The 24,908-nt window shown below is 39.9% G+C and overlaps 1 protein-coding gene across 1 annotated transcript in view; it reads left to right on the top strand.

Moving 5' to 3' along the window:
• nfatc1 (nuclear factor of activated T cells 1) overlaps positions 1-24,908 on the top strand; it is a 77,135-nt gene that overhangs the window by 28,338 nt on the left and 23,889 nt on the right. The window contains exons 7-8 of the mRNA XM_041809516.1: positions 12,702-12,757; positions 20,047-20,179. Coding sequence (XP_041665450.1) covers positions 12,702-12,757; positions 20,047-20,179 — 189 coding nt within the window. The remainder of the gene's footprint in view (positions 1-12,701; positions 12,758-20,046; positions 20,180-24,908) is intronic.

The raw sequence follows: 24,908 nt of genomic DNA, 5'->3' as shown, positions 1-24,908 counted from the left end.
TTCATTCATGAACTTGGATAGTGGATTGCAGATTATATGTTGTATTTTGTGTTGCACATCTGGCTTGACAAGCAAACTGGTATAATCTAAAGCTTCCTGTTGTTAATCTAGTTTTTCAGAGACATCTCTTCACCTTTTATGATCCTTTTTTTTTGTTTTTTTCTTTTGGTTTATTATGATCTGCAGTTTTTTGGCGTGGAGGAATTAATGATTTTGGAGGAACAAAGGTAGTTGCGGAAGAAATAAGCTTGTGTTTCCAGTCAGACGGTCACAGATGGACCTCCCTGACCAATCATACTAATTGGCTTATTGACAGAACATTACTGTTGGGAGATGCAGTGAGAGAGGGGAAGGAGGGAGATGGAGATAAAGAAGAGAAGTTGTAAGGGGTAATGCTTCTCAAACAATGAGTTCCTTAATATTTTATTGGATATTAACTGTATGTGGGGTGGATAGACTACATAAATACTGTATCCAAGCAAAAGGACAGTTACTTTTATTGAAATTTACTTAGGTAGAAGTAAAAACACTCATCTATAAATCTGTTCAATTAAAAGTAAAAAGTAGTTTATTTATGCAGAGTACCGAGTAGTCATTTTTCATACCTGAGGGGGTTGAAAACTAAATGATTTTTACTTCATGTTAAAAAGAAGACCACATGAATCTCCAACCATGCTGGTGAATCAAAGGCACATCATTTGAATACAGTTCAGTAAAACCACAAATTCTGGATGCAATGTTGAAACTTTGGCTGAGTCCCTTTTCTATATTTTACTCCTTCCCCTAACTTTCTTCTGCATTCTTGCCTCTTAGAATTGAGTCAACATTTTATTACAAGGCAACCGCTAGGAGCCCTGAGGAGTAAAGATTTTTTGGATGAATTATTCTTTCAGTTACCAAAAATTCCAGCAAACACAAACTGTCTGAACTAGCTAAGGTAAGTCATAGCAAACCGCTTGTAATACCCACCCTACCCTCAACACAGTTACAACTCTTCATTCCTTTGTTTAATCTCATTGTTTAATTTATATAGCCAGTGATAGCGCACTGGTGAGTCAAGGAGGTTTAACTCCTAAGAAGCAACAATATGGCAAAATCGCTTCACAATGTGTAAGCTAGTAATGGCCTTTGACCTCCAAACTGTAGCCAGTTAACCCTGAATTCAAGGGTAGGTTTGTGCCAAATTAAAAATCCCTCTGTGAATTCTTGAAATATTGTCCTCTCAAGATTTGGGGGTCATGACATTGTACCTCCAACATGTTTTAAGCTTAGTGGGTCAGAAAAAACAATTATGCAAAATTTGAATAAAACTCTTCCAAGCATATTTGAGATGTTGTGTTTATAAGCATGGTATCAACATTAGGCCCAGTGACTTCTGCGATTTAACTTATGACCTCAAAAGTCGAATCAGTTCAATCTTGAGTCAGAGTGGACATTTGTGCAGAATTTGAGCAAAACAAAACCCCAGAGAGCAATCTTGACATATTTAGTTACAAGCAAGGGACAGACATAAGGCCCAGTCACTGTCACTTTTGACTTAATGCCTTCAAAATCAAATCAGCCCATCCATGAATCAGAATAGACATATCAGTCAGGGATACTCTTGTATAACCAGGGATGTACAGTTTTACTTGGCGAAGAAGGTTCTGCTCAAAATGCTCCCTGGGTTAGTCAAGCAGCATGTTTTGACTTTCCTGGGAGCACATGGCCAGAACGACCTCCTATAGATAGATACATATATGACAATGAGTATGGAAAACAATGAAATTAGATCAAAAGCAGTCAATACATGGCAACATGAATCTCAATATAAGGGTGCAACAAACTTTCTGCTATAAAGGAGGAGGCTGGGGTGGAGGAGGTTAAGCTTTGCCAACAGCAGCAGCATCAGCATAGTGCATCAGCATTAATGCAAGCAGGAATTTGTGAATGGGCCACTATGTTGAGAGAAAGAGCTGTGATTGGCTGTGGAAGCGGGGAGGTGATCAGTTGGGCGTATGGCTACCGTGTCCTGCATAAACTAACGCTAAGCTTCATTTGTGCCAAGTTTGATGAAATCCCTCAAAGCGTTCAAAAGCATGGGATGAAGATGAGGCCCAGTTGACCTCATCCTTTGACCTTTGCCCTCCTATTTTAATCAATTAATCCCTGAGTCACAATGGACATTTGTGCAAAATGTGAAAAAATACCCAAAACCATTCTTGAAATATTGGGTTCACAATAAGCACAATGACCTTGACCTACAACCTAAAATCCTATCAGTTTATTCTTGGGTTGGGATGGATACTTCTGCAAAGTTTGAAGAAAATCCTTATAAGATATTGTTTTCACAAGAATGGCCCTGACAGATGTCAAAATGACACTGAGCATACAGGCAGAGAACCTAAAAACACAGTGCTTTAGTCTGCAGCAAACACCTGCTATCACTGGCTATAGAAACCCAGTCTGATTTCATACAAGGCTGTTTAATTCTGCTTAAATATTCTGCTTTAATTCCTCTGCTTTAAAGTGTTTTATCATGGGGTCTAATGGAAATTGACCCACTTTTGGAGCTGGCCTCAAGTGGACACTGGAAGAACTGCAGTTTTTGGCTGTTCCCATTGTCTTTATCTCTCAGTCCTGAAGGTTTCTGTTTTGTTTATGTGCAGGCACAGTTTCATATTCATGTTTGTGTTGTTGCTACCCATGACTCATGCAAAAGGAAATCCCTTGTTTCCCCTCTGAGACTCCCTCTGTCACCTGCTCCTCGGTCAGAGCACAACATCTGAAAACAGTAACCACAGAACATGTCCCCTCGTGTCTCCTTCCTCAGTAGAAATAAAGCAGATAGCATCAGTTCAGTTGTCACTCCTGGTTACAGCCAGTCTGTCATAAGAGATTACTGCATGTCCTTGGTGCTGCAGACATCAGCCTGTAATCTAAACCTGACTGAATCTCACCTTGTTTTCACTTGCCTCAGCCTGCAGGGAAGATGCAGTCTCTGATAAGTCAGTCACTCCATTTAGGAAATTAGGCCCTGCTGTCCTTTATTCACCTCGGTCTGTGGATTGCAGTGCTTGAGGAGTTCTCATGTCTCATCTGGAACCAGATGCAAAAAAAAGGGCCAAAACCAAAACAGAAATTTACAAGTGGGGTACAAAGTTTGTGCCCTGGGAAGCAAATGTTACAACTGCCCTTGAATCCCTGAATTTCACTTTACATTTTATCAACTTATCCCTACCTCTGTTCTTAATGAGGCTTTATCTGCTCTGAGGATGTCAGCTCTAGATTTGCACTTTAACTAAAATCATGAAAACCTACTTTATGGAAGGTTTACACAGATGTTTGAGTTGTACTATTACTATGATACCATTTGAAGTATTCTGTAAAGTATTTTGTGAATTAACTCCTACAGTTGAGACATTATAATTCCTCTCATTATGTTTTGACAATCTTTCACCCTGATTGGATTTTTGTGCTAAAATCAGAATTTGATCACTTTGAATGCAGTTGTTTAGGCAGAAGTCAACATTTATAGATACATATGATAAGGGCCACTGAAAAAAACAATTTTCAAGATGATTTTTTTTTTTTTTTTTCCTGTGAGAAAAAGTGACAATTCTGAGATTAAAGGCAGAGTTTGGAGATTAAAGTCAGTATTCTTGACTTTAATCTCAGAATTCTGAATTTAGACTCAGAATACTGACTTTAATTGCAGAATTCTTGATTCTTTTTAATCAAAATTCTGACTTTAATCTCAGAATATGACTTTAATCTCAGAATACTGATTTTAATCTCAGAATTCTTGAATTTTTTAAAATCAGAATTCTGCCTTTATAATATCAGAATATGACTTTAATCTCAGAATACTGACTTTTTTCTCTGAATTCTGACTTAATCTCCGAATTCTGATTTTGATCTCAGAATTATGACTTTACTCTCAGAATCCTGACTTTAATCTCAGAATCCTGACTTTAATCTCAGAATCTGGATTTAAATCTCAGAAGTCTGACTTTAATCTCAGAATCCTGACTTTAATCTCAGAATCTGGATTTAAATCTCAGAAGTCTGACTTTACTCTCAGAATCCTGACTTTAATCTCAGAATCCTGACTTTAATCTCAGAATTCTGATTTTAATCTCAGAATTCTGATTTTAATCTCAAAATCCTGACTTAAATCTCAGAATTCTGACTTTAATCTCCAAATACCGACGTTATTCTCAGGATTCAGAATTTAATCCTAGAATTCTGACTTTAATATCAGAATTCTGTCTTAAAATTAAAAATTCTGACCTTAATCTCAGAAGTCTGACTTTATTGTAGAATTCTTGATTTTTTTAATCAGAATTCTGACTTTGATATCAGAATATGATTTTAATTGCAGAATACTGATTTTATTCTCAGAATCCTGACTTTAATCTCAGAAGTCTGACTTGAATCTCAGGATTCTGATGTTAATCTCAGGATTCTGACGTTAATTTTAGAAGTCTGACTTTAATCTTAGGATTCTGATGTTAGTCTCAGAAGTCTGACTTTAATGTCAGGATTCTGATGTTAATGTCAGAAGTTTGGCTCTAATCTCAGGATTCTGAATTTAATCTCAGAAGTCTGACTTTAATCTCAGGATTCTGATGTTAATCTCAGGATTCTGATGTTAATCTTAGAGGTCTGAGTTTAATCTCAGGATTCTGAATTTAATCTCAGAGGTCTGACTTTAATCTCAGGATTCTGATGTTAATTTCAGAAGTCTGACTTTATTCTCAGGATTCTGATGTTAATCTCAGAAGTCTGACTTTAATCTCAGGATTCTGAATTTAATCTCAGAGGTCTGACTTTATTCTTAGGATTCTGATGTAAATTTTAGAAGTCTGGCTCTAATCTCAGGATTCTGAATTTTATTTCAGAAGTCTGACTTTATTCTCAGGATTCTGATGTCAATCTCAGAAGTCTGGCTCTAATCTTAGGATTTTGATGTTAATCTCAGAAGTCTGACTTTCATCTCAGGATTCTGAATTTAATCTCAGAGGTCTGACTTTAATCTCAGGATTCTGAATTTAATCTCAGAAGTCTGACTTTATTCTCAGGATTCTGAATTTAATCTCAGGAGTCTGAATTTAATTTCAGAAGTCTGGTTTTTATTTCAGGAGTCTGACTTTAATCTCAGGATTCTGAATTTAATCGTAGAATTCTGGCTTTAATCTCAAAATTCTGACTTTAATCTCAGGATTCTGATTTAATCTCAGAATTCTGATTTTGATCTTCAGACCAAAGTAAAAAAAAAAAAAAAAAAAAAATTTGTATCCCTGTTTTTTTTCAGTGGCCCTAATCCTCTTCTGTAGACAGATCCATGTTTGGGCTGTTATGTCTTTGTTTCAGAGGACAGGAGAGTGGATTAAGTCAAAATCAGGACGTCAAAGTGAGGAATGACGTGAGTAAGTGGTAGAGGGTAGAAGTCGAACCCTGGTTGTCTGCTTTAAGGACGTCAAACTCAACCAACCACATCCCCAGATGTCCAAACTTCAAACACAGTTGCTGTTCTAAGTTTTGAAACTTTAATATTCAGTGACACGAAGGTTAGAGAAAGATGTTAGAAAGAGCAAAGTCTAGCAGCCATGAATATATTACTAAAGGTTAAGGAAAGTTACTGCGCTTCAGAGCGGTTCAGTTATCTGAAAATAATGAACACCCCCTCAGCCAATCAAAACCAAGCTCTGGCCAATCCAGTTTCAGGTCACTTAGTTTCTTTCTTATTTTGTTTCAATGTTGTTTTTAAAGTGTGGTTTTCTCCTCAGTGTTTCCCCACCATGATTGATAATAACTTAATTTGAGTGGAGATTTTGGAGGAAATCCTTGCAGAGAAAAAAAAAGCCCTCTGGTGAAAAGAGCACTTTCACATCTGGACGGCTGCACTGGACAGCTGCCCGCTCTGCCTCACTCAGTGTCCCTGGGAATAACTTTTTCCTGATCCATCAAATTCAACAGCTAAGAGGTAGCTGCATCTTGTTGACCCATTTTCCTCACCTGTCCATCTTTTCTACATGTTAGACCTTTGATTAAGTTAAAAAACGAGGCTCTCCATCCAATAGTTTTACTAATTATTCTTGGCCAAAGCAGCTGCTGAAATGAGATGACCTGGAATTGAACTGTGAGAGGATTATCATGATACAAGGCTGCCAGATGGTGCCTGGAATTACCTGCAGAAATTACAGATAACCATCCCACTGTAAGCCCATGAGAGCTCTAGGACAGCAGCATAGAGAGAGGCTGTTGTGAACACGGCGCTAGCTCTGTTAGCTTTACTAGCTCTGAGGTTTGGTTTGGAGGGAGGGGTGGTCAGAGGGCATCGGCCTCTGCATTCACAGAACAATGACTTCCACTTGAAGCTGCAGTGGTTTTGGCTGCTTCTGACACTTTTGAGAACAATGGCTGTTTTCATAAACAAATCAGTTACAGCCACATAAACGTTGAGGTTTATGTTTTCATAAATTACAGTGTCTATTGAAGAGAAGCTCCAGACAATGAGCTGTCAGGCTTTTACACAGGAACCAAAACGTGACATCGATCCTTTTCAACTTCTGCACACCAGCATCTTTGAGAACAGACTGTAAGAGTCCACTGCTGGTCTTTCTGCCTGATGGGTACATTCACATTTTCAAGGAGAGAATCTACGTCTGATCTGACCCTGAGAATCTGAAAAAAAAAACTGCCTGAGGAGAAAGGATCAGCTGAGTTAGAGATCTCTTGTAAGTCTTTCCTTTAAACATACATTTATCCAGGGGTGTGTCCAGAAATTCTCAAGACAGTCTGGGTTCAGACTGTTCATTTCTGACTCTCACAGACCGTTCATCTAAGACACAGTAAATCTCTGAAAGAAAGTGTTGTAGTTTGCTGGTACAACGTATTTCCTGTGTGTCACTAATGCACATCAGCAGAGACGCTTAGGCCTGCAGTGCCTCTGATTCATAAAAACCTTCTGTGCATTTTGTGAATGAGACTGTGCCTTTGTTGACTAACAAAGAGTTTTAGAGCAAGCAAAATTTTTCTTCAGACTCGCTCCCAAAGCAAACCTCTAACTCTGCACTGATACAATATATGATACAATGCAATACAATATGTAAGATATGATATGATAAAGCATGATACATGCAAAATTGTACAAAGAGATACAGTATTTACAATAAAATGCAGTACAAAATCATATAATATGATATGATATGGTGCAATATGTATATGGTACTATAGGATAATATATGACCGATGCTCACAAGCAGAAATGGTTGCAGTGGGCCCAGAAATACATGAAGACTCATTTTCAAACAGTCTTGTTTACTGATGAGTGCCGTGCAACCCTGGATGGTCCACATGGATGGAGTAGTGTATGGTTGGTGGATAGCCACCATGTCCCATCAAGGCTGCAGTGTCAGCAAGGAGAGAGCGGAGTCATGTTTTGGGCCAGAATCATGGGGAAAGACCTGGTTGGCCCCTGAAGGTCCCTGAAAATGACCTCAGCAAAGTATGTAGAGTTTCTGACTGACACTTTCTTCCATGGTACAAAAAGAAAAACCGTGCCTTCTGTAGCAAAATTATCCTCATGTATGACAATGCAGCATCTCATGCTGCAAAGAATACCCCTGTGTCATTGGCTGCTATGGGCATGAAAAGAGAGAAACTCATGGTGTGGCCCCATCCTCCCCTGACCTCAACCCTGTTGAGAACCTTTGGAGCATCCTCACACCAAAGATCTATAAGAGTGGGAGGCAGTTTACATCAAAACAGCAGCTCTTGGAAGCTATTCTGACATCTTGCAAAGAAATTCAAGCAGAAACTCTCCAAAAACTCACAAGGTCAATGGATGCAAGAACTGTGAAGGTGATATCAAAAAGGGCTCCTATGTTAACATGTAAGTTGGCCTGTTAAGATGTTTTTGTTTGGAATAGCTTTTGATTCCAGTAAAAATGACCTCCTAATGCTGCACATTCATCAAATGACCATTTTCAGTTCTCTACAACCTATAAAATGTTTCAAAACTCTGTTGTGTGTAATATTTAGAACAGTGAGTTTTGAGTTTTTTATTCAAAAAAAGAAAAAAGTTATCATTTGGAGGTTTGTTCAATAAAACTGAAAATGCTTTAATAGTTGATGACTTGAAAATTACAGTGACTGTCATTTGCATCAACTCTATAGGAAAATGTGAGGTAAATATCATTTGCATAATAATTTGGAACGTGGTTTAGTGTCACGATTCAAACTCTCCTCCTTTATCTGGGCTTGGGACTGGCAAAAATGAGTCAAAAGAAATACTCTGGTAAAGTTTCTTCAACTTTTATTTTAAGCTATTTATTTATTATTTTCAGGCTGCAAAAGTCCCCAGTAACAACAGAAAAAGTCACTAGATTTGTCACCAGTCACTTTTTTGAAACAGAGTCACTAGAGGGGTCTGACGACAGGCTAAATATAGTGACAAAGTCAATAAGTTGACAACACTGGAACAGATTGGGCCCTGTAAGAAAGTGAGAGGACCAGTCAGGAGTAAGAGGCAGAACTTTCTTTGTTAAAAGAAGAACAAAGGACAGAATTGAGTTGTTTTCTTTTCAAAACTGACAAAAGTTGTGTACTGACATGTCTACAGTCACCATGGTTCGTGTTATGCAGTTCCCGTAAAGATGTGACAGACAGAACGTTCATCCAATCATCCACCAAGGTTTTTTTTTAAAGGCTCTGCCCTTTCCCAAACACCATCTATGGGAGGTTTTCCTGATTGATGTGTGAAACAAATCCATCAGGCATGTCAGGTTAACGATTTGATTGCAAAACAATACAATATGTTACAATTCAACATTATACAATACGAATGAATACGACGCGATTCAACACAACATGATTCAATACAGTATGATACAATTAAATAAAGTACAATACAATGTGATTTAATACGATACAGTGCGATATGATATGATATGATATGATATGATATGATATGATATGATACAGCTCAGTACACTGTTATGTCTGCTTTGGGATATTTGCACACATTTGACTGCCTCCCCATTACTTATAATACAGTGTAAAAAAACAAAGAAAACAACAATGCACATTTTAATAATGATGGGACACAATTTCTTTACATGTTTTTTTCTTCATGGTATATATTAGTTTTAAGCATACTGAACAATAAAAAACAGACCTAACGGTCACTTAGATTTTGTAACATGTAACTAAGAGCTAAGTAACATCACATGCCAAGGAGAAGTGCTCTGAAATTCAGGTCTTTGGTGCTGCCAGAGCAAAGAGATGAACACAGGCCTTTATTTTGCTGCTTTTGTGAAACCCTATTTTTAAAAGTGCGCTAAAAAAAGTAGTAACGTTGTTCTTGATGTATTGATGAATGAGCTGCCCTGCGTCCAGCTGACTGTGCTCTTAAGAACCAATCTCCTCCTCCACTACTGCAGCCATTTATCAGGTCAGAGCTCGGCTTAGCCGCCAATCCTTCCACACCGCAGCGTTCTACATGCATCCTTCAAATCCACGTGTTTTCAGGGCGTTAGGAAGGAAGAAGTTTCAGTCATTGGTCAGAGCACAAGGGAACTCTTTCAGCCCTCCACATGGTTCGGGGTAGCGCATGTGTTTATATTTACTGTACGTTATGAGGGCTTGGGCACACGCCATCCCGCTGTTTCACTCTGGGCACCAACATTTCACTCCACCCAGCTCCAATTAAGGAGCACAAGGAGCTGTTTGATTCCCCTTATAAACCCAACATGACAAATATGCGTATTGTATATTGTTTGATCCCCCTCGGCTGCTGTGACTCTGTGCAGCACACCAGTGCCGTGTCATTGACGGCTCTGTGTTATGTCTCTTCTGAGGATTTGTATAGACCATTGCTAACAAAATGTGAATTGCAAAGACTTCTGGGACGCAGCCAAGGCGAGAGGAGCCTGGGCGTTGTGAGAGTTGGAGAGGGGTACAGGGTTTATATGAGCCGCGTGGTTCTCGGCTGAGTTGTTTAACTTAGATAATACTGGATTAAATCCAGCACAGTGGGCCAGGGAGTTAGAAACCATATTGTGCTCACTGAAATTTAGTAGGAGGAGAAGTGGAGAGTGACTGCCGCTGAATTTCTTCATTGGATGGGCTCAGGCGCTCTGCAGATGTTGCTCTATAAGTCTGGAACATTCTGTGGTTATCAATTACATTCTGCGGTAATCAATTATCCGCAGTGCTCTTTTCAAACAAAGGCATCCCACGCGTTCGACATATCAAAGCTCTTATTTTCAAAAAGTTTCCTGGCAGTAGGTAGTCCGGTACACAAAACAAAGTGCTGAATTGGGTTTTTCTATCAGTGCATGATGTGAAAAATGATGTACGAGTGAGTCAGAGGCAGAGAAGCAGACAGAGAGAGATCTGAAAAACATGTTTACCTCCTGTGGATTGACAGCGGCGGCGAAGGCTTCCCTTCTGGAGACGTTCCTGTAGACAAGAGTAGGCAGCGGGAGACGAGGAAAAGAGAGAAGAAAGGCAGAGACCGACTCATGTTTTAGTCAGACAAACAATTTTGTAGAGACTGAATTTCATTTGTTGAGTTAAGATTCAGCAACAATTATGACAAGAAGTTTGAGTCATAAGTGGTTAAATCAGGGATTTGCAGAGTTGTGTTTAAAGTTGAAGTAAAAGATGACAGCACACTGTTAGCCTGTTGGCCAATCACGATGCTCAAATTTCTTCTTCTTTTTTTTGGTCTCTTGGTCTACCATGTGTGCAATGTGTGAATGGGTCTCACAGATAAATGATAGTGGTAGTTTCTGTTGCATGTTTGCTAGCAAGTTGTTTTTTCTCCTGATAGATGAGGCCTGTAGGAAATAAATGCAGTTGTGAAAAATCTTTTCAGGTGTGATTTGTATAAAATTCTTTGAGATTCAATTTCCCTTTGGTTCTTCTACTTCTACTTACCATTTGTTGCTACTTAATCCTGATAGTCCAGGTTGTCCTGAAAAATAGATGTCTATAACTTGATTGTGCATGAAGGGACTCTAAAGGCATTTTTGCATTAAAAAACACATACAGGTAGACCAAAAGTAGCAAAAACTGGCTAGGGGTTCCAAGGGTTAAACAAGACATTCAAGCCTGCATCTCTGATGGTATGGGGTTGCTTAGTGTCTATGGCGTGGGCAGCGTACACATCTGGAAAGGCGCTATCATTGATGAAAAGTATATAGAAGTTTTAGAGCAGAATATGCTCCCATCCATTGTCTTGTTCGGGGAAGGCCTTGCATATTTCAGCAAGACAATGGTAAACCACATACTGCATCCTTCACAACATCATGGCTTCACAGTGGAAGAGCTCGTGCTGAACTGGCCTACTAATAGAAAGCGTTTGACAAACCATCTGTTTGATGGTGCAAAAGTCAGGCCTTCCTCACTTTGTGTTTGTGTAGTTTAAAGTTTTATCTGGTTTCCTTCCGCATGGCTACAGCCACAGTAATGATAGGGCTCTCCTCTTCATGTGTAAATACCCCAGCAAAACAAAATCCCTTTTTAGCACTATTTTCTCTGGGCCTTGTCACGGCTAAGGATTATCACTTTAAATCATGAAAACACAAACAATCCAAACTGCTTTTCTTTCCCTTAAGTGCGAAATTACGATGTGTTCAGTTAAATCTTTCAACGATGCTGGCAGCCAAGGGGGTGATAGGTTTGGCTCTGAAAGAGTCTTTTTAATTAAGTTTTGTTTTTCCGTTGGGTGTAGAGGAACCCTTCTCTTTTACAATATACTTTACTAAGATGATACTACGTCTTCCAGAAGCTGACCACAAGTATATCTTAAAGTAAATAGGTTTCCAGTGTCTTCTTAAGCATATCAGACACTTTTTCCTGCTATTTCCATCATTACCACAGCTAAACTCTGATCAAACTTCTTGCTCACCAAACTGCAGACAGTTCAGTAAAAAATCTTCCATATCTGACCTTTTTATTTGAAGTTCCTTTACCCCTTTAAGTCTCATTCTTTGTCTGTTTGTACCTTGTAAATAAGTCAGGGGTCCAAAAAGTAACCATTGTTTCGCTCTGTGTGTAATAAATTGGTAAAAATGTTGTTAAACTCACACTTCTTTGGGCAGCATGACAAATCAAACTTGGTTTTGTAGCCGCCCTGCATTTTCCCGACAGCCCGTATGATGCCCACTTTTACTGCCTGATGGGAAAGCGTTTTTAATGTGGCATTTTTAAGGAGAAAAAAACAGATTACCAGAAACAGAGCAAATGCTAAAACCATCTTACAATCATTATATGGGGATAACAGAAAGATTCCTATGGGAACACAAGAATTAAGAAGTTTGAAAGTGGAGTTTTTGGTTTCCAGTGGTTGTGTAATAATGAGGCGACCAGCTGCTTGAGTATGTCGGGATTCCTCAAGGTTTCACTCATCGTTCATCTCTTTGGTATGAATAAAGGTTTTTTGGGGGGGATTGCATCAGATTTCTCTGGTCGTCTGCGTCTGTGCCGTCTCTGTCTGTCTCAGGTTTGTCAGACAATATGACCTCATGAGTGGCTCGTCAGACAGCATGACGTGTGCGATACCCTCGGCTCTCTGGTTCTGTTTTATATATCAGTGATGTAACCGATAATAATAACAACACTTGCTCCATTTCTTCATATCTGTTTAGGGCCAAGTAGGTGGATTATTTCCTAAATGTCATTATGAAACTCTTTTCTCTTTCTTTCAGATGGTCACCACCTCTGGGAGACGGAGGCCAAGGTGGACAGAGACACATCAAAGTCGGTGAGTGATGGATTTGACACTCTTATGTGTCTCATTTCAGAATTGAAACACTTGGGGTGAAGCAGCTGCTCTTCATCATCAAACACGACTAAGTGACTTAATATTTTCAGTCTTGACTCTTAAAAACAAGCAGATGTCTCAATCAAGAGAGCTAAGAGTGAATGAGCTGTTCTCAGCACAGCTGCACTTTAATTCAACTCTACATTAAAGGGCCAGTTCAACATTTTTGTTAAAAAAAAAAGAAGGATAAGGCATTATGAGATATGATGTGGTGTGACATGACATGATGCAATATGATTTAATACTAGACTATATGGACAGAAGTATTTGGCCACACCTGTTCGTTATTGAATTCAGGTGTTTCAATCAGACCTGTTGCCACAGGAGTATAAAATCAGTCACCAATAAGTCATTCTGAAGAGCTCAGTGACTTCAAGCTTGGTACTGTGATGGATGCCACCTTTGCAACAAGACAGCTCATGAAATTCCATCCCTGCTGTATATTCCACAGCCAACTGTAAGTGATATTATTAGAAAGTAGAAGCGTTTAGGAACAACAGCAACACCGTCACAAAGTGGAAGACCATGTAAAATCACAGAGCGGGTCAATGGCTGCTAAGGCGCACACTCAAAAAAATAACTTGCTCAGTGAACATAATAAAATTATAGAAAGTATTTCCACTCAAGTAAAATGCATTAACTTAGCCAGAAACAATTTTGTTGAGTGACCTAAATGTAAATATGTTGGCTCAAAATGATGTATTTGCATTACTGGAACTTAATTACCATGGTTCAGGCCAACTAGATTTGTTCTTGTAAAGTGTCCTTGGGTTTCTTGAAAGGTGCTATATAAATTCCAGATATTATTTTTATTATTAAGGGTAAATGTAACACACTGACATAATTTTCTTGGGCCATTTCATCTTGTATGATTTTGTGGGGAGCTGCGACAAGGAATGGCTAAAGACAAGTTGAATGAGTTTAACAAGTCCTCGTGCAATAAGCATGAGCAGCTATCTTTTATTTATAACACAAATACAGACACATGCTGACAGGGTAGTCTGCAGCATTAACCCCCTCACTCATGGTGTCATACTTGGAAAAACATTTTCCCCTAAAAACATGAACGAATAAACAAAACATGCATAATTATAACTTTGCAATGAAACATGAACATTATAGAACAGTAGAAGAACAAATTCTTTTGCAAAAACAATCCCAGAAGTCCCTGCTCAAGGCGACTGCTTCCTGGATCGCCACAATATGATTATGAGTTGAGTCGATTTTGCCAGGGAGGGGGGAGGGACTCACCTTTTACCATGGCCTTCGACTGATATAAAATAGAGAGGGGTCCTCCTAATTGATAATATGCACATTACTGCCACCTACTGGTCTGGAGTTGTAAGCAGAGGTGATTTGCAATTTCAACTCATTGGAATTAGGTTCTCTTAACAGAAATTAGTCTAGTAAATTTTAAGTTGTTGCATGTTATGTTAAAACTACATGATTTGAAAGTGTTCAACCATAAAACTTGATTTTATATAATAGAAGCTACATGTTAGACTTAAGTTCATATATAAGACACCCATGTTGGGTTTTTTTGAGTGCATGGAGTGTAAAAGTTGCCAACACTGCTGATTCCATAGCTGGAGAGTTCTGAACTTCCGTTGGCATTAATGTTAGCACAAAAACTGTGCTTGTGATTAGAGCTTCATTAATGGATTTTCATGCTTCAGCAGTAAAACATTTTGGACAGTGCTATGCTTCCAATTTTGTGGCAACAGTTCGGGGACAGCACTTTCCAGTTCCAACAAGAGGCTGACATTTTTGGGGGGGATTCCCACGGGTTCCGCTATTTGATCACGTGATTGGGATGAAACAAGAAAAAAAGGAAGAGGGAGTGGGCAGGGACTGGAAGCCCCATAACAACCACACTTGGCGGCCATTTTTCTTGTAGTTTTCTTTCAGTGAGCCAACACTGCAATGCAAGTCACACAACTTACACTTCCCACACCGGGAACATCACTGCTGCAGCCGACACTTCCTCCAACAATGTAAGCACAACCCTTTAAGAAATGGAAGATGAAGGCGGTCAGTCAGATGAGGAAAAATGCGACTTACAACAAAAAGTAAGACACAACAAGCTGTTTATCAAGCTTACAGAACTTGCTGGGAAGTCGAAATTTATGAAATGTTCGTGAGTCATGCGAGACAGTGCTAAGAGTTTGGGTTCAACCATTCAAAAGAACAGAATGGAATGGGAATTTTAAAAGAAAAGAAAAGAAAAGGGGGGATCGGGATGGGTTTTTGTTTTACTCTGGTTTTGTTTCATGGTTTCATGTCACCCTCTAGACCAGTGGTTCTCAACTGGTGGGTCAGGACCCAAAAGTGGGTCGTGAAGCCCCTCTCAGTGCATCGTGGTTGTGTGCCTGGGAAAAACTTGCACCAAATTGTCTATGAGACTCTATAAGACATGCATGTTTTGTCCTGTTTCATTGTTTTGTTACACCATTTGTACTGTCTTAGGTTAAAGCTGTACTATTTTTTTATTTAATACATCTGATTGACCAAAAATTTTTAAAACTATTGGGTCACAGTTCTCCTTGAGGAGTTGATGGTTGGTCCTGTGACTCAACCAGTTGAGAACCACTGCTCTAGACTGTACCCCAGTGCACAAAGCAAGAACTTTTAAGACCTGGTTTAATGAGTTCACTGTGGAAGAACTTGACTGGTCTGCGCAGAGCAATGACCTCAACTCAATTGAGCACCTTTAGGATGGACTGGAACAGAGGTTGCAAGCCAGGCCTTCTTGTCTAACATGAGTGCTTGCCCTACTGAATAAATGGGCACAAATTTCTACAGACACACCCCATAATCTTGTGGAAAGCCTTCCCAAGAGAAGTGGAGGCTGTTCCAGGTGCAATGGGGGAACCAACTCCATATTAAAGTCCATGTATTTGAATACAATGTCGTTACAGTCCATGTTGGTGTAATGGTAGGGTGGCTGGATACTTTTGTCTATATAGTGTATGTGCTAATGAGCATCTTGTGCCAGTCTTATGTTGACGATGGAGAGCTAGAACCTCCTTGTTTTAACTTTTAATGTTATTTTTTAAATCAGTACTTGGTGTTTGTGCAATACTTTCCCCCCAAATACACTTAAATAGAAATAAAACTACTGATTTCAAAATGTACATAAAAAAGTACAAGTACACAAAAATGCTCAGGGAAAATCTTTAAGGAAAAAGCATGTGAAAAGGTGCATGGAACCTTTCCTTCAAACTAGCATTTCTTCCATGGTAAGAACATGGAATAAGGCCGCTATGGTAACGCAGCGAGGTGTTACAGGAACATGAGCGTAGACTTTGTCGCAGGGGAAAACAGCAGTGTTGTGTTTGAGACGTGTGGAAAAGGTCTTCAAAAGTTCAACCTTGAACCTGTGGGAGTTTGCGCTTGGCGGTGTGCGCTGTGTTGGCCTGGGGGAGAGAGAGAGAGAGAGAGATGGTGGTGGGTGTCTGGGAGATAGACGAGGGGATTAGGGGGTGTCTGTATGTGAGGCCCTGCACCTGCTCCCTGTGGCTTCCTATTGCACAACACAAACTCTCGCTTTCACACACATACAGTAACTGCTGGGTCACATCTGTCTGCCTGAACAGACAAAGCTACCCCCCTTCCCCTTCCTCCCCCCTCAGCCCAGACTGTTGGATTGGTCCCATTTTAAACACTGAGGCTTCCTTGGCCAGGTTTAACCTCTCTCTGCTGCTACTCACACTCAGAATACATCACTGCCTCCATCACCTGCGCACACTGACCTTCCCCGAGAGAGATGATCTGGTCATAATTATGAGAATTATTCACAATTAGATACGTCAGATTTAAAAACGTAGATAAATACTCATGAAGAGCTCACTTGAAGACGCCAAAATGGCTCCTTCATGCTCGATTTAGTCGCATTTTTCCTCCTCCCTCACACATGAAAGGAATTATTTTTGACAGGCAAAAACATCTCAAAGGTTGTTTTTGTGAATTTTTTGCTTCTCACACAAATTGAAGGTCAGACAGGCCACATAATTTTATAATTAAACACATCTCCTTTTAGTGATTTAAAAAAAAAACAGCTAAAGCCAGTTTTATCCATGATCTTTTTCACACATCCACCTCTGAAAATCTGTGGAAAATTTCAGGACAGTCAACCCTTGCTTTCACACATGCACCTCACAGCTGGAGTTTTCTCAGGAGGCAATGCCTGCAGCAGACAGAGCTGTGAAAAAGTATTTTCTCCCTTCTTGATTTCTTATTTTGATCCATATTTTACACATTGAAATCTTTCAGATCATCAAAAAAAATTGAATATTAGAAAAAAATAAACAAAATATGTAGGGTTTTTTTTTCTATGGAGGAATTTTGGCCTAGTCTTCTTAGCAGAATTTTTTAAATTCAGCCACATTGGAAGGTTTTTGAGCATAAACAGCCCATTTAAGGTCTCGCCACAGCATCTCAATTGAACTTAAGTCCAGACTTTGACGAGACCACGCCAAAACCTCCTTTTAACAATCTGATGGCCTGACATTTGCCTTCAGGATTTTCTGGTAGAGAGCAGAATTCACATTTCCTTCGATTTCGGCAAGTCATCCAGGTCCAGAGAATCACCATGTTTGACGGTTGGTTTGATTTTCTTTTTATGAAATGCTGTGTTAGTTTAACACCAGATGTAATGGGGCACCACCTTCTAAAAAAGTTAATCTTCTGTCTCAGCAGGCCACAGAATATTTCACAAAAAGTCTTGGGGATCATGAATATTTGTTTTGGCAAATATGAAATGAGCCTTTCTGTTCTTTTTTGGTTATCTGTGGTTTTGGCTGTGGATCTTTCCCATGGGTGCCTGATTGTCCAGTCCTTTTCTTATTGTTGAGTCATGAACACTGACCTTAACTAAGTCAAGTGAGGCTTGCAGGTCTTTAGATGTTCCAGGTACTTTTGCGATCTCCTGGATGAGTCGTCGATGCGCTCTTGGAGTAATTTTGGAAAGCCTGCCACTCCTGGGAAGGTTCACCACTGTTCTAACAGGGCTTTTCCATTACATCAAGTTTCTTGGCTCTGCTTGGTTTTAATCAACATAGCAGGGGATTCACTTTTCAAACACAACCCAGCTATCTGTTTTAATGGTTCATCTAGAGCTGATAACACTGTGTTTTGAGTCCATGACGTTAAATAGCTGCGCTTCAGTAAGCATTGTTTTATTCCACCAGAAGAAAAAGAAGCCTCCGTTGTTTCTACTTCAAAGTTTCTTCTATTGGTTGTCCAGCAGATATTTGAACGTCTGGTGCAGCAGCTGCTACGTAAACACATCTGCGAGGCGTCCGCGTAGGATGATGAACCGCTGTGAAGGCTCACTTTGAGGTGGGGCATGCTCACTTCTGCCCTGCTCCAGAGCATGACCATTCTGGGCGCGGCTTAGCCAAACTGGTGATGGAAAAGTAAATCAGCGCTGCTTTGTTTGGATTTGCGCAACCAAAAGTCATAGTGCAAAAGCCCCACAGTTTTCTATATTTGTGAAAAATGGCTCTCACTGTAGTTAACTGGAATTCTAATGCCTTAGAGATGGCTTTGTAACCCTTACCAGAATAACTTTGTTTCTTATCTGGTGGCATGGTGGGTTGCTTCTGAAATTGTTGAGCCTACTTTACTTTGTCAGGTTCTATTTAAAGGATTTGTTGATTGAACAAGGAAGGAATCAGATTCTGTGAATGCCTAGAGAACTGAACTCCTTTTCAAAAAATGTGATTAATCACAGTTAGACATTTCATTAAGGCAATTCAACTGCTAAATACAACTCTACAAATCCCTGATTTAACCACTTCTGAGCCAAATTTCTTGTAATAATTGTTGACCAGTTAGCACGTTCGTTAACTTTTGCGATTGTTTGCCCTCTGGCAGGGGAATGTACATACTGTGCAACCTGTCCAAGAAGGAGACCTTATTGTGTAAGGCAGTAAAAATGGCTGACAGCTTCCATAATTTGTACGCCTCTTTGCGGGTGATAGCTGCTGATAGCTAGCAAAACATGTTCATCCTGACCCAAGCAGCTTTTATATTTTGGAGGTCAGAGGTCAAGGTTATGAGGCCCATGTGCCTCACTTTTGAATGTGATATCTCAGGACAATTTGGGGGACAACTTGGCACATATATTCCCACTGACTCAAGGATGAACTAGTTACATTTTGGAGGTCAAAGGTAAAGGTCAATACACCTCATAGACAGCATTTTTGCCACAGAAAAACACCCCAGCCCTTTTTTTTGACCCGCCACTGTACTCTCACTGTCCAGCAAGTGAAAACTTCTCATAGGATTATAACCTCCAGGTGGTAGTTCTTATTTTGGGCTATGTCTTCAGGTTTTTTAGAGAATAAAAGAAACCTAAAGGCCTCATCTGGCTTCACTTGATTTTACGACTGCTGTGATTTAATATAACAGTGTCAGCTCTCACCTGTGCATGTCGGGGTCACTCATTCTCTGCAGAATATTTCTGCAGACAGATGACTTCCTCCTGGGCTACCGAGCAGCACCTCAAACACACACGGGCGTATTCACATACACACTTCACATATGGGGCTAATATGGCCATGGACTGAACCTGGTGGCTCCTGGCCTTCGCTCGTTCTCAGGCAGCAGGAAACTCTGCTGGGGAAATAAACTATCTGCATGATCCCGGATCCAATTTATTAACATCAGCTGAGTTATTCACAGTGCAAACAGCCACGGCTCGCTGTAACCTCACTCCACAGTCTCTTTGTGGCTCTCTCTTGTTTGGGATAACAACCAGATTTTATACATTTTATTCCCTGCCCAGAAAAACAGACACACCTTAAGGCGATGGATACTGAGGGAAGAAGTGAAAATAAGAGCAGGACAAAGAAATAAAACCAAACAACAAAGACAAACAATAAAAACCACATCATATTTCTCTGTTTTAAATCTCAAAAGACACATTTTCTTTTGATATTTGGCAAAATTTGTCTGAGCATGTCCACAAATCTGTAAAACAGTAAAATCAGGAAATACTAAAGGCCCTAGAAAAATACAGAAACAGTCCAAAACTGAGCAAAAATGTTAGAAATGAGAAAGCTCAATGCTATAAAGTACACTGAGGGAAACATACAACAATAGGCAAAAATACTTAGCCATAAATCAGAAAGACAAGTTTTTATTCATTACACAGATCTACACACTGTTATTGTAGAAAAAGTTGTGTTTATTTATTAAATTTGGTTATTTTTTCTTCTTTGCAGAATTCCCTTATCATTGAAATCCCACCGTATCGAAACCAAAGACTCTCCACTCCTGTCCACGTCAACTTCTACGTCTGCAACGGCAAGAGGAAAAGAAGCCAGTACCAGCGCTTCACCTATGTCCCTGCTAATGGTAAAGAAAGCTCTCTGCCTCAACACATTTACTCTGCTAAAAATGTCAGTAAAAACTGAATGATATTACATGCAAATCTCACAAATCCATATTTTGTTCAAAATAGAGCATAAACAACATATCAGACTTTAAAACTGAGATATTTTTACCATTTCATGAAAAATGTTACCTTAATATCAATTTGTTGTCTAGCAGAGATTTCTAAGCGTTCTCAGAAAGAGACATTATCTGGATGGGAGCATAAATCATTCTAAAACCTCTATCTACTTTTTAGTATTGATAGTGTCTGTCCAGATGTGTAAGCTACCCCCGCCATAGGAACTAATGCAGCCTCATACCATCAGACATGCATGCTTTTGGATGGATGGTTTCTCTCCTCATTAGGACATGGCAACCATGGTTTCCAAAAAGAATTTCAAATTTTGTTTCATCTGACCTCAGAACAGTTTTCAATTTTGCCTCAGTCCATTTTAAAGGTCACATATTTTACCGCTTTAAGACAAGTTTATATTGGTCTCAAAGGTCCCCAAAACATGCCTGTGAAATTTGTTTCTGAAAAAACACTCCAGTAGAGGATTTTTACATGTCTAAAACCCCCCCGTTTCAGCCCTGCTCATAACGAACTGTTTCAGTGTCTGTAGCTTTAAATGTTAATGAGCCGTCTGACTCCGCCCCTGACTCCGCCCCTCTAAGGCAATGGATGTTGCCTTATGGATGTGGCTCTCCTGATCCTCCTCTCAACTGGCAGCTGAGAGGGGGATCAAGAGAGGAGGGCGGAACTTTCTTCCAAGTGGGGAGGGCCAACCAAACCAGGAGGCGGAGCTAGCCCCCCCCCCCAATGACATCATGAGGGGAAAATCTGGCTTGTTTCAGCACACGTTTTCTGAAAGGTGGAGAAAGAGAGGGGGGAGGGAATAGATTTTTCTGATCCTTGGGGGGATTGTGGACAGGCCAGCGGCACATATTTTTGCTAGAAAAGCCTGAAAAGGTGCATAATATGTGACCTTTAAATGAGCCTTTGACCAGAGAGGAGGGCAGTGTTCACATATGCCTTCTTCTTTGCATAATACATCTTTAACTTGCATTTTAGATTGCACGGTGAATTACATTTACATACAGTGACTTCTGGAAGTGTTCCTGAGCCCATGCACTGATTTCCAGTATAGAATCATGCCTGTTATTAATGCAGTGCTACATGAGGGCCCTGAGACTCTGCCTCTCTAAAATGCTCCTTCTATACCCAGTCATGCCACTGTTGCCAAAAGATCTTAGTTGAAAACTCCTTCTGTAACTGTCTTTCATTAGTGCCACTTACTTTTCTAGCCTTTTGTTGCCCATCCCTACTTTTTTAGATGTGTTGCTGCCATCAAATGCAAAATAAAGTAATATTTGTCATGAAATGTAAAATTTCTCAGTTTTAACATCTGATAAGTTGTTTATGTTCTGTTGTGAATAAAATATGGGTTTATGAGATTTGAAAATCATGGCATTCTGTTTTTATTTATATTTAATCAGAGACCTGACTTTTTGGAAATTGACTAAACAATCTGTGAAAAGGTTTCTCTTCCATGAAGCACTGTAACAAAGCTAATGTAGCTAAAGCTAACAAAGCTACACTAGCATAGCTAAAGCCTATATTGCTAAGGACAATATAATCTACGTAGCTGTGCTACCTAGCCTAGATTAGCTTTAGCTACCTTTGCCAAAGCTAGCATTACTAGAACTATTGTTGCTACATAGCTTACAGATAACTCAAACTATGTAGTTAGTGTAGCCTTGTTAGCTTAGCTATGTTAGCTTAGGGTGCTTCTATTCACGTAACTACTTCTAAATGAGAAATAAGCTATACAAAAACTAAACATGCTGTAATAGTGATGTGTTGTTCGTGAAAAACATGAACTCTGCACAACTGGGAAGGCAAAATGAAAAGCTATAGCTTAATTTCATGAACACACCCTCTTACTCTCACCCTTCAGTGTTTAGGAACCTAAATGTAAAGTAAATATGCTTTGGATGCTTTGGTCCTCAAATTTGACTCAAACCATTTGCTGCCTGTTATCCCACTTTCTCATCCAGCTTTTATACACTCAAAATACAGGCTCAAAAAACCTCTTCAGAGAAAACTTGAATTTACCTTCAACTTCTATAACTCAGGATTAAGATCAGATAAAAAATATGAGTATTACAGACTGCCAAACATCTTGTTCTGTTGAATTTTGGCTGTGGGATGACATTTGTTAAAAAAGCATTTCCCCTGTGTGCTTCATAGTCTCTAAATTTTCACACAGATATTACCAAAACAGGAAAATAACCCTCCATGACCCCTCCGCCCTCTGCACATCCCTCATATTTTGCCTTAATCTCACTCTTCAGTCATCACTGCAGCACTTCACCACTCTCAGCCTGCCTTTTCCCTTCATATTCAGCCTAATTAGAAACATTTTAAACAGCATTTTACGTCTGAAGAGGAGAACAAACAGTTTGTTTTCCCTTTTGTCTCGTGGTTTTCTAGGGAGGAACAAAGCAGCTCTATTAATCCTCCATTGTAAAAAATACATCTATAAAATGTGTTCTTTTCCGTACCTGTAGCTGCAGAGAGTGGACACAGCAGGGCGGAGAGAGAGAGACAGAGGGGCATGGGAAAAGCATGTTATTTGAATAGAGAACCTAATGCCAAGCTAAATATAAACACTGACCGAGCAACTGAAATGTAAAAACCGCTGCTAATTGCGTTTTGGGCTCCGAGCGAAAATCCAGTGGGTGGTTCAAAGCTGGGATTCAAGCGAGCGGGCCCAGCCCTGTACGTGGGCGACGGAGTGCCCCGCTGTGAAAGTGGAGCATTGTCCTCAGGATTCAGAGAGGGTGAGGGAGGGGGGAGAGTGGGGGACAGCTAGTCTGGTCAGTGTCTCAGAGAGGGGGAGAGTCTGAGAGCTGGATGAACAATATGATCCATAAAATTATCAAAGCTGCTTTAGGGAGTGTTACCAGGTTATGAAACAAACTGAAGCTAATGCGACACCTTTTAGTGACCAATAAAAGAAATAAAGTTTAGTAGCAGCATGACTTTAAATTTCGGTACAGTCTATGTTTGTCTCTGCCGGGGGGTAGGTGCCAGATAAAGTGAGGTTCAGCACACTGCAAAAACAGCCTCTGTTTGCAAGGAATCCCAGTGGGTCACAAGAAAGCAGGTGGTGATTTTTTCATCAGAAAATTCCGCTCAAAGCAACAGGATTTAACTGTTTAAAGTCCATCAAACACTACAATAACTTTCACCACATAGAATGGCTTTAATCACATTTCCACAGAGGAGCCTGGTCAGCTGTTTTAAGCATGGTGTAACTTTGGTAGTAGGACAAGACTTGCATACAGTTTTAGGAAACTGGTTCAGACAATAGGCTTCAGCTAAAAAGAAGCCAGTTAGCCCAAGTCTGTGCTGTTTGATGCATGCTGAAACAAAGAGACATAGGAAAATGGTGGTGGATAAGGCTTTGAAAAAAGTAGACACAGTTAGGATGGGGCAAAAGTAGGAGTTTGATTTTCTCTTTAATCCCCACTGTTGCACAGGTGAGGTCGGGGCTGAGATGTGACTTGTTGGCGTCTTTTCTTGTCTTTCTTATAGCAGCCATGATGTCTTGTGTTGTTGTGCTTTGCCTGCTGTTCTAAACAGTGTACATTGTTTTTACCGAGCCTTGCCGAGTCCCCATCATTTCTTCGGGCCCCCTCAGAGGTCACAGGTTCCACTTTGGAATCACTGAGCTGACCCTGGTTATGTCTCAGGTTTGCAAACAAATACATAAGTCTGTCTCTTTCCTTTTTCAAGTCAGCTTTAAAAATCTGAACCTTACAGACTCTACTGGCATGTCATGGATCTGCTTCTCCAATGCAGAACGCACAGTGAAATACTCCTCATGCAAACAGTTTGAAAACAATGGGCTGTAGACTTTAGCAGAGTCACACTTGCCTATAATTCAGTGATGAAATGGGAACTGGGGGAATTGCTGGTGGGTTGTGCCGTTTTCGGGCTAGGAGGACTGGTGCACAGTGGCATTGAATAGGCTGGACTTGTTAGGTAATGGCACGGGTAGGAGCATTCATTGTTTGGGTTGCGTTTCCCGTCACAAAACCCTCTCTCTCCCTCTCTCTGTGCTACCGTTACATTGGTTCCATGTGTGCCTTGTTAATGGTTAATCCCTCCGACTCAAGACAGTCAAGGTGAAGACCAAGAGAGAACAAAAGGTAATAACTAAAGTGAACATGGCCAAAAAATTTAGACTAAAAAAAAACTGAAAGCTTTAGCAGCTTACGCCGCCAAAAATGCAAATTTATTTTTATTAGCTTGATGTAAAGACACCAGGTGGAGATGACACAGGTAAGCTAGCAGAGCCAGGTGTGCAACAGAAAACATAACATGAAGCATGCAAACCACCGTCAAAGTTTATGGATCAAATCAATTAATTATAAAGTTTTATAGCCCATATGATAACGTATAAAAGACAGAAAAGCTCTTTGCAGTCAGTAGCTGTGTTACAAGAGCTAAGCATAAAACATCACCGCTGCAGCAGCTGCAGCCTCTCAACCAGTTTTTTGTTCCAGAATATCTGTACCTGAATGCTATATTTAATGTTAAATGTTTTTTAAAAATGTATATATTTGTTGTAATTCGTTGGAATTGAGAGAAAATTTACAGGAGACAACACTATGCAGGGCACTCAGCTAAGTGCAAATCCAG

This window comes from Cheilinus undulatus, linkage group 16, assembly GCF_018320785.1.
Source record: "Cheilinus undulatus linkage group 16, ASM1832078v1, whole genome shotgun sequence".
Classification (NCBI taxonomy): domain Eukaryota; kingdom Metazoa; phylum Chordata; class Actinopteri; order Labriformes; family Labridae; genus Cheilinus; species Cheilinus undulatus.
Note: the sequence above shows the minus strand (reverse complement) of the source record. Positions and strands in the feature narration are given on the sequence as shown.